Below are 17,550 nucleotides of genomic sequence, written 5' to 3'. Positions count from 1 at the left end.
AATTACTCTTAATAACTCCATTTTGGGAGTTTTCTCTGTAGTTTGGAAAAGAATCTGAAATTTAATTAAGAATATCTGAAACTATATCTGAATTCTTTTTTTTTTCAGAAAATAAGTGGTTTTCCTTCATATAGCTAATTATTTGTTCTGGTAGTGTTTTAGATTTTTCTTTCCCTACTTTTTATTAGTGTAGCACACTTCGTCCTGTTACATATATGTTGTTAACTTTAGGTTAGTTGGCTGAGTACCTGAGGAGAAATAAGCTTATCCATAAAGGCAGAAAGGGAGAGAAAATGGAAGTTGAGTGAGAATTACTGACTAGAGTCACCACTTCTCCTCTGGTGTTCCTATAATGCAGTGTTAGTGTGTGCAACCCTCCTTCAACAAAGGCAACTGTAAGAGTCTTATAGCCCTTAGTGGTTGTTTCCTGGCATTTGACAGCTTTGCTCTCACTGTTCTTTTCTTTCTGAATGTTATTTTTGTGTCCATATGCATATGCACACACACAAAAATGTATATGAAGATCAGTATACGCAAGTTCATGTATACATGATTGCTTTCTGTCTTTTTTTTATTCTTTGGATCTCTATGCAGATCATGCTTATTCCTCTGACAAAGAAATACTATGCTCTTAGATTAATTCCAGCTGAGTAAAATGAGAAAGGGAATTCATATATTTCATGTTGCAGGGGGATATGTCCAGTGTTGAATTATATTAATCCTTAGTGTTTGTATACTGACCTATTTACTATTTATGATTTTTACAACTGCATTTGCTAATTCAGTTTTCCAGTAGACTTCTCAGGTGACTGAGGATTGGTATTCCCATTTTACAGACAGAGTGAGAGGCATGTGTTAGCAAGGAAAGGTAAAAGAAAATTTTATATTTCTCCTCGTGATGAAAACAAAGTATAATATACATGTCACAAAGTTTGTCAGCATTTTTTCTTGTCTCTTAGCTTAGGGTGAGAGATTGCCTCTCTCTGAAAGGTGTCACCATAGTTTAATGCAGCCAAAGTGTACAGAGAAAATATGTACATTCAGGTTGACTGAATTTAGGTTATCTAAAAATTTCTAATGATACATATATATAGAAAAGAAGCTGAATAACTGAAGAGGTGGCATTATCTAAAGAAAAAAATACTTCTCTTTTCTCTATTTTTCTTTACATTGAAGTTATGAGTGCTCTTACATACTAAGCAGCCTGTTTGAGAGGGTTATTCATAAGAAATTGATACTGCTGTCCAAAATACTCAACTGATAGTTGTAATCTGAATTAATCAGCTGTAAATTTTCTGTGTTGAGGATTTAGCCCTATGTTTGAAAAGCGAACAAAGGAGAGGAAGTTTCCTCTGATTCTTTACTTTTTGTCGAAAGATTGAAGAAAAGCTGTATTTTAGAGAGTAAGTATTGCCATGGTATTTTGTTTACTTCGACTTGTGATGAATAGTGCATGTATTTTGGGGTACATGCTCTGAAATGTCTTGTGGCACAGAAGGCAGAACACATTCAGCCTGATTTGGTTTTGAATAAACCACCATGGTCTTACAATGACTTTTAAACAATTAGCCTACCTGATTTTGAACAAGATGACAGTGGTCAAGGTCTTTTCAGTAAAAATACTTGTGAACAGATCATTCATTGTTGTATATATCACCAATTCCAGTGAATTTATGTATTCTTCAGTATTATCTAGGGAAATGAGGCCCAGAGATAACTCAGATAAATGGTTTATTTGTTAAAAGTGTCTACAACAGGGCATTAACTGGTGGGTAGCTACTCAGTAATGCTGTATGAACATTCCTATGTGGATAGCTTGGCTATAAAAGGTTGTAATCCTTTTCCCCTATTCATCAGAGAAGTCAGCTGTATATTTTGAACAGATTATTTCTGTGTGGGAATAGTCTTGCCTGAATTGCTTTTTATTCACCCTCAATATTAAATATTTTGCTCCAGTATATAACATCTAGATCAAATTTCTGTCAACTGAAATGCTATTTTTAGTGGGAAACTGTGATGGGTAAAAAACAGTCAGGGATTTTTGCCACAGTTAGGTGCAATGGAGGTGTTACCTTTCATATTCTTTCATAGCTTTTCTCTGTTAGAATGCTGGCTGGAAAAAAAGAGGTCTGGATGATTCATCTTCTCTCCCAGTTGCTGGGCAGTGTACTAATTTCTGGGCTCTTAAGCAGGGAATGCAGAATACTGTGCATGTATCCTCTTGAAACTCTGCTGTTGGGTAGGGGGAAGTCTCAGTTATTGGGGGAAAAGAGAGCAGGTGCTGTTGTAATGTGGGGCTGATGACCCTTCCCAGGCTGGGGTGTAGGAGTGTGCATGGCAGCAGCACGGAGGGCAAGAGGAGGTGGTGCTGAGTTCTGGGTGTTCATGGCTCTGGATGCATTTTGTTCATCAGTGCTGATGCTCAGCATGAGCATCAGAATGTGATCCTATTGCTATTTTCTAATACAGCTTAATTTATTGATACTGGAGCTGTTGAACTAGACCATAACATGAAGTGACAGCCATAGCATTGCAGTTGGCATTTGGAGGAGTGATAAGAATTCTTGTTTACTCTGTAAATGTGATGGTTCAGATTTGTCAGCCTTGGCCTCATGTGTTACATAAGAGAATAACACACAGTGTTTTGCTGCTATTTTTCCTAATTATATCAATGTTATTTCCAGAACTAAATTTTTGATTCTTCTCTATTCCATTGTACAGATTATACCCCTGAGAGTTTTACACGTTGATCAGCAGCAGGATTTGGTTATACAGGAAAAAACACTACATACTAATGATGATGACAGATACAATTAAATTAATTCTTTGCTGTCCCCTTTGATGTACAAAGAATTTCCTCATTAATATTGATGGACTTCAGAGTCACAAGCACATGTTGCGGGGGGGGGGGAGGGTGGAGAAAGCCCCTGAATGTTGTATTTTGCTTTTTGTGGAGCTGACTATATCACTTTATGTTTAAATGTAAGGAAAGCTGCTGACAATTTTGATATATTAAATTATAACTGAGAACTAATTCAAGGATCAAAGATGCTCTTTGGGAGACATCACTTTACTGGTAGGAAAAATCATTACCTTTTTCCCAGTCTCACGTATTTGTACTGTATGTCTTGGAAATATCATTCCCTACAGTTTCAGAATCTTGATGTTTAATTTAACGCGAAGGTCTTTGAGCAGCACAATGGGAGAGGGGCTTCTCTTAGTGAAACCTCGCAGAAGGAAATTGAAATATACGTGTTTTTTCTCGTTTATCAAAGAAGTGCAAAAATCTAAACTGACATTTTATATCAAATGAATTATGAACTGTGTACCTCGTACCTAAGGGAACAGCAACTAAATTAGACTTTTGTTAAAAAGAGAGAGAGAGAATAAAAATAGGCTTTTAATAAAATATACAGTCATTTTTTGATATTTTTTATGAATCTGACATATACTATACTTTGCAGAAGAAAACCAGAGAATATAGGCTACTTCAAAGCCTATAGGATTTGAATGCCATAGAGTGAATTCAGAAGCAGGTTAAGATAGTACACAAACCAGAGTTTCTACTTAATAGATACTGTTGCTTTGATATTTTTGTTTTCAGCCTTGTCCAACTCAGGTGAACAGGAAAAGTTAATGTGCTTTTTAAATAGCGTGAAGATTGGAGTAAAAATAGTGTTGGGGGGGTTGATAAGGGGTTTTATTGGTTAGGTTTTTTTTTTTTTTTAACTTCCATTTGTGAGAATGTGTTTGCCACTGACACAGTCTTCCAGGGAGCAAAATTTTACAAGGCACTTGATGGAACCTTAAGAAGTCAATTTTCAAAGAATTATGCACTCGATATTCTACTGGCATGACTTCTACTGTCTTGAGGTGAAAAACATTCCTTGCAAGCAAAGATGAGACTCCCAGTGTATAAAATTAGAGTTTTTGAGTCATTTTGACAATGAGTCAAAGTCTCTTTGTGATTACCATCTATATCATAAAGAATTAAGTAGCAGCTGTGAACAAAAGCCAGTTCTGTGTTGCCTTGAGTACTAGGAGCAGAAACTTTTGGGAAGCTCTTTTCCTCCTCTTCCTGCAAGTAAGGAAAGAATTTGAGAGGGAGGAGGTCTGTTTCTGGCTGCAGTTGTTTCGTGGCCAAAAGATAGTCCAGTGACCTGGATCTCACAGATACCTGTAGGATATTCAAGATATAATAAGACTGCACCACCCACTGTGTGTAGTGGCTCCCTAATACCAGCTAATCTGTCATCTTGTCAGATCCATTTTCTATTTATAGGCACTCTCAAGCTTGGTTTCCATCAGAAATGGTAGTATTTCACAACATCCATTATGTACCACAGAGAAATTTATGGATTAAAAATAACTACCAGTAATCTTATTGCAGAGCTAATTTATTTGCACCCCAGCATTGTTCTCCTGTCTGTACATACAGGGATATATGAACTCAGGCTGTTGTCAAAATGCACATCAACTGGCAACACTGGAGTTTTCTACCAACAGAGTGGCCTGTTCTTTAATGCTCTATCAGCACATCCATACTGCAGGAGTGCAGTATGAAGAGACTTCTTATTTAATGAGACTTCTTATTTAGTGAGAACATTCCCATATTTTCCAGTATCCCATTTTCTTTACCATTCAGCTGAGGTTGCTGTATTTTCTTGGTTTCTTTTGACATGTGTGGAGATATAGAATCATGGAATCATTTCGGTTGGAAAAGATCTTTAAGGTCATCAAGATCAACCATTAATTTAACTTGACTAGGTCCACCACTAATCCATGTCCCTAAGTACCACGTCTGCACATCCTTTAAATACCTCCAGGGATGGTGACTCCACCTCTTCCCTGAGCAGTCTGTTCCAATGCTGGACAACTTGTATAGCTAATAATAATTTGCAGATGCCATATCCACTTGTCTAAATATAATGGTGCTTTCTGCTTTTGAATATCTGGTTTTATACTTTTTCCTTCAGTCATAGAATAAATCAAAATTAAAAATTAATTTTTAACAGATTATGCTTCAGAATGATGCATATGCTTCTTGTAACATTACCACCTCTGTGCCTTTTTGTTCTTTATCTTACTCTTCTTCTATGACACTAGAATCCCCTTCAGAGAATTATTAGGCTGAAAAAGAGTTAATTGGGAAATCAGCTGATGCCATCTCCTTTCCTCAAAATTGTAAGTTATCTCATTTTTGGTAAGCATTTGTTTAGTCTGATGGAGATTTGAAAACTCTTCTGCAGAATTTAATCCCATTGCAGTGTTCTGTTTCCAGAAAAACATTCTCTGTCTTTGCAAAATTTCTGCAAAGTTGAGGATTCTAATGTGTCTATCCTTGTTATTCATTTAACTACATAGGTTTAAATTTTCTTCCCTGGGCTTTTCCCAACTACAACTGATAAAATTTGATTTTTTTTTTTTTTTGTTATTTTTGGGGAGTCTCTGGATTTCTAGAACTATCTTAAGAACTGTTTAGTTTCAAATAAGAAGCTACAAGCTTAAAAGCCACCCTGCAGTCCTCTGAAATTCTGGCATCAACATTAAAGAAATAGATTTTAATTTAGCCAAGAGTCTCCTTGCCAGCAATCTAAAGACTCTCACCAGAGATGTTTCCATCAGTGTGGAAGGTACCATGCCTGCCTCTGGTTATAGCTCTCTGATGCCAGATACTAGTTATAAAGAAAACTGTAAGATTTTGAAGATGATGTCAAATTCTGCACCTTTTTCCTTTAAAAAAACAGACAAAAGAACCCAAACCCAAAACTGCTGAACAACCAACTACAAAAAAGTCCACTATAAGAGGAATAATAATAATAATAATAATAATAATAATAGTGATACTCTGCAATCCCAGAAAACCTCCTGTACTTAATCTCTAAAGCTGCTTCATGCAGGAAGCTGAAGTTGTTCCATGAAGATAGACAGGATCTCATTCCTGCTGCTTATGCCACGTCTGCCCCCCAGGTTAAAACAGGCAGATCTCAAAGTTTCTTGAAGGTATTTCACAGAGATATTTCATTTTCCAGTAGCCAAAGTCACAATTAACCAGCAAGAGATTTTTTTTAATTGCAGTTACTGCCTGATTTTGTAATATTGTTCTTTATGTTTTTTCTTCATAGTATTTAAAAAAAAAAAATTGTTATATGGTAGTTATTGGCTTACCATCCTTTTGATCAGTCTGATGAATAATTAGTTTTACTGGGCAGTTATAAGTTCTAGCCAATGTTCCTTACTACAGGTATTAAAAATCATTAATCATTCAGCTAATTGCTTTTTGACATTTTTTTGTAGCTTTTAGAATTTAGTAAAGTTCTTGCTGAGTAAGATGGACAAGCTTCCACCTAACATGAGGAAGGAAGGCAAGTTACTTCTTGTGGAAAGTTGAGGTGACAAATTTATAAGATATTTTTATAGTGTTGAAATCAGTGAAATGTAACATTTAGGAAAGGAGCATCTATTACACATATTTCCACTTGAGACCCATGCCCAGGTTACAGGTGTTGAGGTTGTAAATGAAGAAAAGTTCATTAAAAGGAAGGGAAGGTCTGATTTTGTTGTTGTTGTTGTTGTTGTTGTTGTGTTTTTTGAGGTTTTTTTTGTTGGCTTGTTTTGTTTTTTGGTTTTTGTTTTTCTGGAACAATAATAATGAGGAATAAGTAAGCATGCTTTGGGATTTCAAAAGACAATTGTCTTAAACTTTGGGTCTGCAGGTCATGGAGTAAAACCCAAGCTGATTTTTAGTGCCCCAATAAAACTATGCTCTGCAGCTAGGAATACCAAATTGTGAAAGTGTAGAAAAATCCACAGTTAGGGCTTACACACTCAATCCAGATAAAGAAAAATTTTAGATTATTTTTCACACATCTTATTTTTATTTTTCTGAATGATGTTGTGCCATATAAGTAGCATTAAAGGTTAATGCTAAATTTAAATAGATGTACTAAACCATTTCTTTTCAAATGAAATTACTATTACAGCAGAAAGTAGACGTATAAAACAGGATAGGTCATGAAGAGAGAACAATATATTTCTGTACACTGTTTATATTGTACTTTGGAAAAGAAAATTTTACTAACATGAGGTGTGAACAAGTTTGGACTTACTCTAAGTTTACAACAACTTTAAGATACCCCTTTATATTTCTCAATTTGCTTTCTGCCAAAACACAGCTTCCTTTCTCACCAAGATAAATGTGCCAGAGAGGGGAAAGCAAGAGGGCCACTATGAACCTGCCATTTTGTGTGTTCCAAAGTGCAAGGATGTGTGTTGAATAAGGGTGTGAAGTCCTTGGTATATGTATTGTTAGATGGAGCTATATCTGTAACTGAAAACATCCAGCAGTGAAATTATAAAATTATAAAGAAAATCCAAACATATTCTGTGCATTCTCTAATCACGGAGAGGGAGAAATAACATGGTTGTGCATATATATTAAATGGAAAAATCAAGAACAACTCTTATATTTGATATTCGCTGTGAAGGAAAAACAATGGGGAAAGAGTTGAAAACGAAACCAGAGTAAACTTGAATGAACCCGTGAAGATAAGAAACAAACAAAAGCAATCTTCTGCTTTGGCAAGAGATAAAGGTTTGTAACTAGCATGCTGTTCTATGTTGATGACATATGGCCCAGCATCATGGCCTGTCTTTCTCTGGAATTAAACTAAAACACATGCCCAAGCTGAGAATTATGGGGAGTGCAATGACTGGAATTATTTGGACTGAGCAAACCACTAGATAACAGGCATACCTGAGAAAATCAGAAGAAACAAATGTCAATGTGCAGAACATATTGCCATATAAAGTGCTATAATACAATGATCTCAGTATGGGCACCTAAAATAGAAAATGAATCAGGAGTACCTAAACAAGCACTGTTATGAGATAAAGAAATAGAGTTTGTGAACTGAACCTGGAAAAGAGGAAAAGTAGTCATGACAGAGCAAGACACTCATCTAAAGGCAGTCTGAGTGGAACTTTTCCTTGCTGTTTTGGTAGAAATGCTGGAGAGCCTATTGTCCTCCACCCCTGTGGTTAAATCCCCGCAGATATCATTTGCATCCATGTGCATGAAATATATTTTGATAAGATACAAATACTAAACATTTTGTATATGTGGATGTGGCAAGTTGTGGAGTTACATATTCATAGCTCTAATCTCTTCCTGCCTATCTGGAGATATTATGAATACATTGTCATTATATCTGTTCACTGTTAAAAGTGGTGACACTTCCCTTAAAAGTTGGTGTGATTTTGCACCGGTTTTACAGATTTGTAATTGAGCTCTGCTGGCTTTTCTTCCTCTTATGGAAGATTAATAGTGAAGACATTTTTATAACTAAATAATCATTTATTTTCCTAATAGTAGTTCACCTTATAATAGGCCTGCTCAAAGTTGTCTACTTTCAGAAAGTTTACATTTCAGATAAATCCTTATGATAAATATAATGGATGCCTCTCATAAAAAAAAAAAGTTTTCAACGTGGACTAAACATTTAAGCAGAATCATTTCGCACAGTGCTTGCTGTCCTAAAATAAACAAATACTTACAAAGCTGACTATTTTTTGCACGTTATTTAAGATAAAGAAATTGAGGCAAGAAGTTGAAACACTTTTCAAAGGCTGCTTAGCCCATTACTGGCTGAAGAGGGAGCAGATCTTTCTTCAATCCATCTGGATGTACCTGAGTATTTGGAATGCAATATATCATTGTCATCTTGAAACAGTCTTCGTTTTTTATTGTTTTGTGGAACTGTTTATTAATTATTTGATTAGAATTGACATCTGATTAAATATTTTATTCTGCCTTTGTAGTCTCTTGATATACAAAGCATGGCTTTCTGCCCTGCTAAGTGAGGATTTACTGGGCTAGATGTTGATTCAGTAGGTTGCAAGTGGAGTGCTCACCCCCTGAGGGTCATATTAAAGCTCGAGGGGAGATTTTTGAGCAACACTGCATCTTAAAGACAATATATCAAGCTGATAGATACATGGCTCTTCTGTTGAGAAATTCGCAGTAGAATTATTGCTTGTTGCCAGTTATTACTTGGGTAGTAAGGAGTCTCTTGGGGATATGGATTGGATAAAAAGGGTTAAGCTAGGGGAAATGTTACACTGAAGACCTTGGTGATGAGGAATGCCTGAAATAGTCAGAGGATGTTTTGTGTGCAAATTAGAATTGCCATTTTGGGGGGTAAGTCTCTGCCGTTTTAATGAGCAAATCGTGATTAGTTTAATGGAGCACCTTTCTCATTATGACTCAGCAGAGACTTGACAATTTATTTGCTGTAACCTCCTGCCCCCCTGCCCCATTCCTTTGGAGAGCACTCACTAGTACATCACCAAGGAAATTCTCTGTGGGCTACAGGAAGCCTTTCAGATAAATACAGTTGCTGTATTTTGAAACATGTTGGTTTGAAAGTAGTGGGCTTGGCTTGTTCTATGGGTCAGGCGACTTTCACAGTAGAGATTTGTCCAAACTTTCTACTCTTCCCTGTGCTGTGCTTTTGTTGGTACAAGAGATTTGAACATTTAGCTGAGATTACCTACGCCATTAAAATAACATCCACACTGTGGAATTGTTATTGACATTTAGACAGCTACATCTTTGTTTTTTGATGAGCATTCCTGTATCGCTATAATAACCACCTCTATATATACAAAAAGCTTAATCTGAGCTTTTACTTTTTGGATCTCAGAGAGCTTTACAAAGAAGGATAAGTATTATTATCTCCATTTAACAGATTGGTAAATGAAAGACAAAGGTGGTGTGTCCTGACAGAACTGCAAATAAATTTAATGCTTTTGCCTCCTCAGTGAGTTGCCTCACACTGTCCCCTCAATAATGCAAACTTTGACTTCCTGGCCAAATTACTAGGTCAGCTAATTAGATTCAGTTTTAGATATAGTTTTCTTTGCTGTGTAAAATTTCTGTGTGAACTTTAAAAACTGGTGCATTTTAATCTGCAGGCAGTTTAGTTTCAAATGAGGTAGTACCTGTTTTGAAAGGATATTGACTCTTTCTGTTGGTGTTAGTTTGGAAAACCCTTAAAAATCCTAAACTAAAAATTTTTACTTTAATTGTCATCTTTCTCGTGCCGTCTCAGTTTGCCTTCAACTTCAGGAATCATCTTATAAAGGATAGCAAAATAGCTACCTGTGAGTAATGCACTTTACATCCATTTCTAAATTCTGTTATTGCCCAACTGAAATCCAGCTCTGCTTATGTTTCTGCTAAACAGAACAATGTTATGTAAGGTAAATAAATGTGTTCTCCATTTTACTGTGAGAGTGAATGTCATGTGCGGACGCATTTCATTGGCAAATGTTTGTTTTTGATGGTTCAGCTGGAGGAATATTGGGGCTGTTTAAGTTAAGCCACTCACCTTCTTCCCTCTGAGGTGAGGTGCTCACAAGCTCTGAATTGGCCTTGAAGGTGTTGGCATGGGATTTGCAGACCATGAATGACATTACTCGCAGAGACTTTCTGGATTTGAAAACAGGAGGATTTTTAGGTTTACTTGGGATTCACTGGAGCCTTTTTGCCTAGATATAGATAACAGCAGGAGGAAGGAACATCCAAATGCAGTCAGGTTGGCTCAAGCCCCCATATTTATGTTTTCTTTTTCACAGTGACAGAGAGGAGCAGAAGGGAATGAGGGAAGCTGGAGGTTCTGTTCTACTTCATCTTGTACTGAAAAAAGAACAGGAGGGTTGTATGGCTAGGGGCCAACTATCAGAAATACCTGATAACTCCAGCACCCCAGAAGCCAGCTTCTAGTAAAAATTTTTGTATGAGAACTGACAGGCCTTGAAATGAATGTAAAGGGAAGAAATGTCTTAGGTTGTAGTGGGATATGTGTTTTGCCTTTGCCTGTAATACATTTGGGATCTGGAGATGAAAAATGTTGAAGTGCCCCAGATATAGATAGAGTAAAAATATCAGATGCTAGTTCACATATCTGTTAATGTATTTATCAGTATAAATAAAAACTATTATATGTGACTGATGTATTTTTTTCAGAGTTGATGCATCTTTTCAGCTGTCTCAGGGAGAGAATTACTCAGACAGTGTACCACGAAGTCTGTTTCTTCCCTCTTAGTAACCACCTCATACACAGGTGGTAAATGGAAATCATAAAGCTTACTGTAAATTGCTGTTAGCTCGTCTTAAAACTTACAAGTTAAGCCCTGAGGCTTACAACTACACTTTAAGTTAGAGATCTGTGAGACTGGTTTTTCTCCAATAGAGACAGGAAGAAAATAACACAATGAAAAAGAATTTCTGTTGGAAAGACCAAAGGAAAAAACCAAATTATAACTACTGGACCATGAAAAGAAAAAATATTATACAAGAGTTTAAATGACAAAGGCAGTAACTTTCCAGTGTTTTAACTCTAGAAAAAAGCTACAGAGATATGGCTACAGATGTGTCATATATAAAAGTTACAGATGTGTTTAAATACAGAAAGTTTCTTCAACAGATTGATTTCTTGTTAAAGAAAAAGCAAAGCCATAAACTCACAGGTGTAAATTGTCATAGTTCTTTTTACTACATGCAGTGAAATTTGCAGCAGTTAAAGGTCATTGGTGGTATCATTACTGACGCATTTTGATCTGCAGTTCCTTGGACTTCATAAAAATTAATTTCCTTAACAAAACAATGGACTCAAGACTGAGACTTCAGTGACTCTATTTTGATTTCTACCTAAAGATGTTTTTAACTTAAAATTTCTTCTGTTTTCTTTTAAATTATTATTAATTTATAAGGGTGAGAAGATATCTAAATGATAAAAAAGTCTGATCAATTTTACTCATGCTGGGTAACATTTCTGTGTAGCATTTCCTTAGCTTGTCAGAGTGAGAGAGCTGGGCACAGAGAGAAGTAGATAATATTTGAACAGGTGGTAGAAAATATGTTGCTTCTGAATTACTTTTGGTGTTTGGAGGTTTGCTTTTAGCAAGATGATATTCACATATAAGAATTAGCATTGTTCAGTAGTGAAAATGTTAAACTAAATGGACCATGTTAACATTACTGTTGATCCTGAGGAACAGTTTTTCCAGTATATGGAGCATTTTGTTTCCACGCGGCATATGTTCTGCATGGTTTTCTCTGCTCTAATTCATCCATGTTTTTCAACAGCTCCAGATGGCGTGATGCCTCCAAGGCTTTCATCTGCCACTCCGACCAGTCTTCAGGTTGTCTGGTCTACACCAGTTCGCAACAACGCCCCAGGCACGCCCAGCTACCGACTCCAGATGCGGCGGAGGCGTTCTGCTGGTGACATTTTAGAGTACGCAGAGTGCAGCAGGACCACCATCCACTGCTGAGCAAGAAAAGGCCCTTGAACACGGCTCACCTTTAGGGTGGCTGGTCTTGTTATGAGATGTAACGTTTTAGTCTTTCTTGATGTGCTGAGATGTGTTCTGAAGTAACTCGTGCTGTTTTTCTTTGCAGTTTGCTTCCCGGCTCTACTGCTTCCTTACAGCACAGGGTCGGAGACCTGCAGCCCTACACTGAGTATGAGATGAGAGTGGTTGCCTCCAATGGTTATGGCAATGCTTATAGCAACTGGACTTCAATGACAACAGCAGAGGACAGTAAGCAGTCAGATCTTATTTGGCTCCCTTTAGCAGAAAATGTAAATAACAGTCCAGCTGCCATTGTATTTAGTTTCTTTAATTATCTAGCTTTCTCAGTTATAAAGCAGCAATATATTTCCTTCCCTAGTATTAACTTCAAGTAAAAACTCCTAAAGGATCAAGTGTCTATTGTCTTACATATTCATTAAAAAATATGGATATTTACATACTATACAAAATACATACATATTTTGTGAAGCAGTATCTTATTTCTGTATATAGTATCCCTCCAGCAATATATGGTTAGTTTAAGACACGCTGGTAAGTACAGCTTTATAAGTGGTGTTCCTTTATATTCAGGGACTTGATTCTGATTTCAGTCTTATCAAAGAAAATACTGTGAAGTTAATAGTATATGACAGTTGTCTTATCTCTATGTTGAGGATACTCAAGCCACTACAGAACTTTTCATTCCCAGTGATCTTTGTTAATTCCAAGTGGTGACCTACTGGTCTGAAATTGGGTTTGTCATTGTCAATCCCCAGACTCACTCTCCACAACTTTTTCAGCAGTCCCTTGGTTTAGCAGGCAGCTGTCAGTGTATAGGTACGACCAGTTAGTTGACAGGATAGGATTTTGCACCTGTTTCAATACGTAAGCAAAAACATACGACAAAATTTGTGCTTGCTTTCTGTAATACAAAAAGAAAACACTCAATTTCCAGCTTTTTTTTTTTTTCCTAAGAAACTGAAGTTTCTTGTACAAGGTAGCAGGATAACTAACATTGGTTTAGCAAATATTCAGTGCTGGTGACTAAACTTGATTTTAGTTCCTTCTGGAAATGGACAGCAGTCTATGTTGAGAAAACACGGAGCAGAAATGTTTTTTTCCCCACGATTGTAAAACGTTTTTTTCTTTGAAGCTGAGAAAATTATTCACAATAGAAATTTATCTGATAAATTAATTTAAGCTCCAAAGGTATTAATGCTTCTATAAACACACCTACCTATAAGTAAATATGAGTTCTGAACGTGGTCCTTAGATACCAGAGCTGTGTTATGTACCTGTAGGAATTCTTGTTGAGATTCAGTTATTTCATTACATTGGTTGCTAACGAAAGTGGTTACAATATTACTGAACTTGCCTTCATTCATAGTCAAAATGCAACCAGTCTCCAAATTGTAATAATTACTTACTCTGGTCTGATAGTTCACATAGGGTTTCTTTTCAGGTACAAGGAGGACAGAAGTACATTTAAAAAGCACCACTTGTTACTGATATGAAAATTATTTTTGTGCAAAGTAGTAAGTGTACAATTCTAAAATTCCCATTTGAGGAGTAGGGTGGAAAACCTACACAGGTGATGCAACAGTTACCAGCAACCCTTGTCACTTAAAAAATAAAACATCCTACTTCAGTGGTGACAGAGGATTCTGTGGTGTCATTGTGGTGAGCTGCCATATGTGAAAGGATATTCAGCTCAATTGCTTAAGACTGAATGATTGTCATTGGGTCTAAGCAGCATTTTTGTCAAGGTTTCAACATGTTTCTTGTGAAACTGCCTATACTGACAGTTTATTACAGAAGTACACTTAATTCCTGGCCTAACAGACTCCAAATTTTTAAAGCACAGTGCAATAGTGGAAGTTTCCTATATCTCTTGCTCTGTTGAACTAGATGCGTGTCTACATATTCTTATTGAATTTTATTAGGTAAATATATGTATTTTTTGTTTCACCAAAGCATAAAGTATCTGTAGGCATAAAATATATGTGTGTATGTCTGTGTGCACATACACTTGACAGTAATAGATATGAATCAACACATCCACTTTTGAAGTCAGTAGAGTTCCAGTAATATAAGTTGATGATTTCACAGTATATCTGTGTATTATATTTTATTTATGATAAATGTCTTATAAAATAGGAGGATATTGGGAATCCTTAAGGGAAAATTAGCAAATGCTGCCATAAAAATATCTTGTATCTGACAATGGAATGTCATAATATACAGATTAGTAGGTTTGGGGTATTTTTAATGCAAGAAAAAAAATGCAATAAAAAAATGTTCAAATACTTCTATTTACATGATTGTGACACTAGTAACTGATTCCATGCATTTTTTAAAGTCTAACCTGCCCATGCCAGATAACAATCATATACATAACTATGAATATTTTAAAACCTGTTAAATATACATTAATAAAAGATGGTTGTTCCAATGATCTTGGTAAGTATAGCATCAGAATGTGTACTGCTAGAATATCTACAGATAGAAACAATTGATGAAGTTTCTGAATTAGAGCTTGCTTTCAGTAACTTGAATGTAAATTTCAGAGAAGTCAGTATATACCATTGGACTGAGAGCAGAATCTCATATATTGTATTCAGAAGTAAAACTAAACCTTCTAGATATAATAAAGGAGATACAAGTTAGGTTTTCCCTTTAGCTCTGGGGAGCCTTTGAGCCTTCTGGGATTTTCAAAGACATTGGTTACAGTTACCCGAAGCTGCCCCAATGGCAGCTACTGGGCTCCTATGGTGTAGATTTGATTTAGGACTTACAAAACTGTATTGTCTGATAGCAATCCACATAGTGTAATTTCTCTCCAGAAGGATATCTCCCAAATGAGAAAGATGTTTTTTCTAGTGATTGAGAAAATACACTATGACTTGGACAAGTTATAAGATAACAGAAATTTTACTTTAAAGAAAAGCTTCCTATTACTTTATCAGCTTTTGAACATCAGACAGGTTCTGGAAACCTGTCTGCAGCCTAGTGAGTGGCATACATCTCAGAACATCAGTCACCAGCACATTCTCTGCTGTGGCTATATTTCGGTCCTGTGGGTCAGTGTAAAACTCCAGTATGGAGAGCCCTTACTAAAGCCCTTTTAAAAGTGCCTGGCTTGCACTAGCTGGAAAAGAAGATTTTTTTCAAGTTGCCTAGAAGGTGGTCCAATTTTTTATTTTTTATTTCTTACATAAGTGACTTCAAGTCCACCTCTTTTATACATCATGAAGTTATAGGCCAGCCCAGTGTTTCTTCACAATAAGTACGGGCAAAAACACACAGTAATCACTGGAGATCATTGCATATTAAAGTTGCTAGAGAAAAAAAAAAAGAAAAAAAAAAGGCTCCTGAAATGTATCAGCTGAGCTACTTCTTGTCAAATCAGGGAAGCATTATTCCTATCATAGGGAGTGCTATGGTGTACTTCTCTGGCATGCTTTGGTTCCAGGATGAAAAGCCTCAGTCTGTGGGGAGATCTCATCACAGACCACACTTCCCCATGAGGGCAAGAGGAGGGTCAGGCACTGATCTCTTCTGTGTGGTGACCAGTGACAGGACTTGAGGGAATGGCCTGAAACTGTGTCAGGGGAGGTTTAAGTTGAGTATTAGAAAAAAGTTCTTCTGTCAAAGGGTGGTTGGACACAGGAACAAACTCCCTAGGGAATTGGTCACAGCCCAAGTTTGACAGAGTTCAGGAAGTGTTTGGACACCACTCTCTGGCACATGGTGTGACTCCTGGGAATATTCTGTGCAGAGTCAGGAGCTGTGCTTCAATGATCCCTTCCAACTCAAGATATTCTGTGATTCTATGATTCTCCTAAATCTTCCTGATGTAGACAATGAAGACATGCAATGCAGAACAAGAGGGTAAAGAATGCAGTTCACCACCTTTGGAAGCTCTTGCTTTCTCTTCTTATGATATTTGTTGTCTGAGAAGACAGGTCTCCTACTTTAGCTATGCAAATCATGTCCATATAATTGATTCATATGATCTAATCCATAAATAGTTTATGTGAATGTGTTCATGTGAGCTCAAGAAAGTAAAACAGAAACTGAAGCAAGAGAAGACAAAACCTGGTGAGGTAACAAAGGGAAGAGAAATCATGTGAAATACCTGACAGGGTGAATAGCATAAGGACAGAACAAATTAAGCTGATGTAGTAGTGGCATATATGATAAGAAGATCATATGATATATAGTGCAAACTGCCCATGCATGCCTACAGGTTAGGAATTAGAACTTTATTGACTGGTAGAACCAAAGCTCTGGAACCAGTGTGCATTTGGAGCAGTAGAGGGCAACAAGTCTTAATACTCTGAAGACAGCTCTTAATGCATATTTGAAGGGGTTCATACAGATTGCATGACATTGCATGAACAGTTCAACAACTTTTGAGTTCTGTGATCTCATGTGATGAAAGATTCCTGTGGTCCCTTATGACCAGAGCTACACAATTTGGGTTTGCTGCTGGGTACTGTCAGCAGTATATGAAAGACATCTCTGTTAATATGTATAATTTCATTTTTGATGTTCCTGAAAAGAGTAAAAGGCACAGAATTTTTATTCTGCTTAGTGAGAGATTTTGCCAGCAAATCAGGTATTTCTCATTAGCTTTAAAGGGCATCAGTCCAGGTACATGCCTTAGTATATTAAATATAAATGTAGATTTCCCCCCCCAAAATACAACCATGAGAGTGTAACTCCTTGCTTTCCAAGTTTCACAGTAAGTAAACAAATATTTCTAGTCAGGGAATGAAAAAAGATTAATGAGAGTTTTGTGCCTTTATTTTAAGTCAAGTCTGAACTTTTGAAGAAGATGAGCGAAGTAATCTACCATAAAAGATAATTTCATTTGCCAAAATGAAACTACCTTCTAGTACTAATACTGTAATGAAATGGTTTGAAATATGATCTAAGAATCTTAAGGACAAAGATGCCCACTGTTCCATCGCCAGCAGTTACTCCTATAAACAATTACATCCATGTAAAAAGCTTTATGATTTTATTTTCATCATTGACAGGCTGAGCTGTGTAGCTGTCATACTTTGCAGTCTTCCCTCCAGTGACAACCACATTGACAACATGTTATACTCCACATTGATTTTACAGTTAAGGAGCTGATTGTGATATATAGGGATTTTAAGAATTCAGCTGAGAGGATGACTT

The 17,550-nt window shown here is 36.5% G+C and overlaps 1 protein-coding gene across 1 annotated transcript in view; it reads left to right on the top strand.

Moving 5' to 3' along the window:
• Positions 1-17,550, top strand: part of USH2A (usherin) — a 374,892-nt gene that overhangs the window by 228,252 nt on the left and 129,090 nt on the right. The window contains exons 38-39 of the mRNA XM_062490428.1: positions 12,152-12,302; positions 12,467-12,609. Coding sequence (XP_062346412.1) covers positions 12,152-12,302; positions 12,467-12,609 — 294 coding nt within the window. The remainder of the gene's footprint in view (positions 1-12,151; positions 12,303-12,466; positions 12,610-17,550) is intronic.

The sequence above is a fragment of the Cinclus cinclus genome, chromosome 3, assembly GCF_963662255.1.
Source record: "Cinclus cinclus chromosome 3, bCinCin1.1, whole genome shotgun sequence".
Lineage (NCBI taxonomy): Eukaryota > Metazoa > Chordata > Aves > Passeriformes > Cinclidae > Cinclus > Cinclus cinclus.
This window is presented reverse-complemented; position numbering and strand designations above follow the sequence as displayed.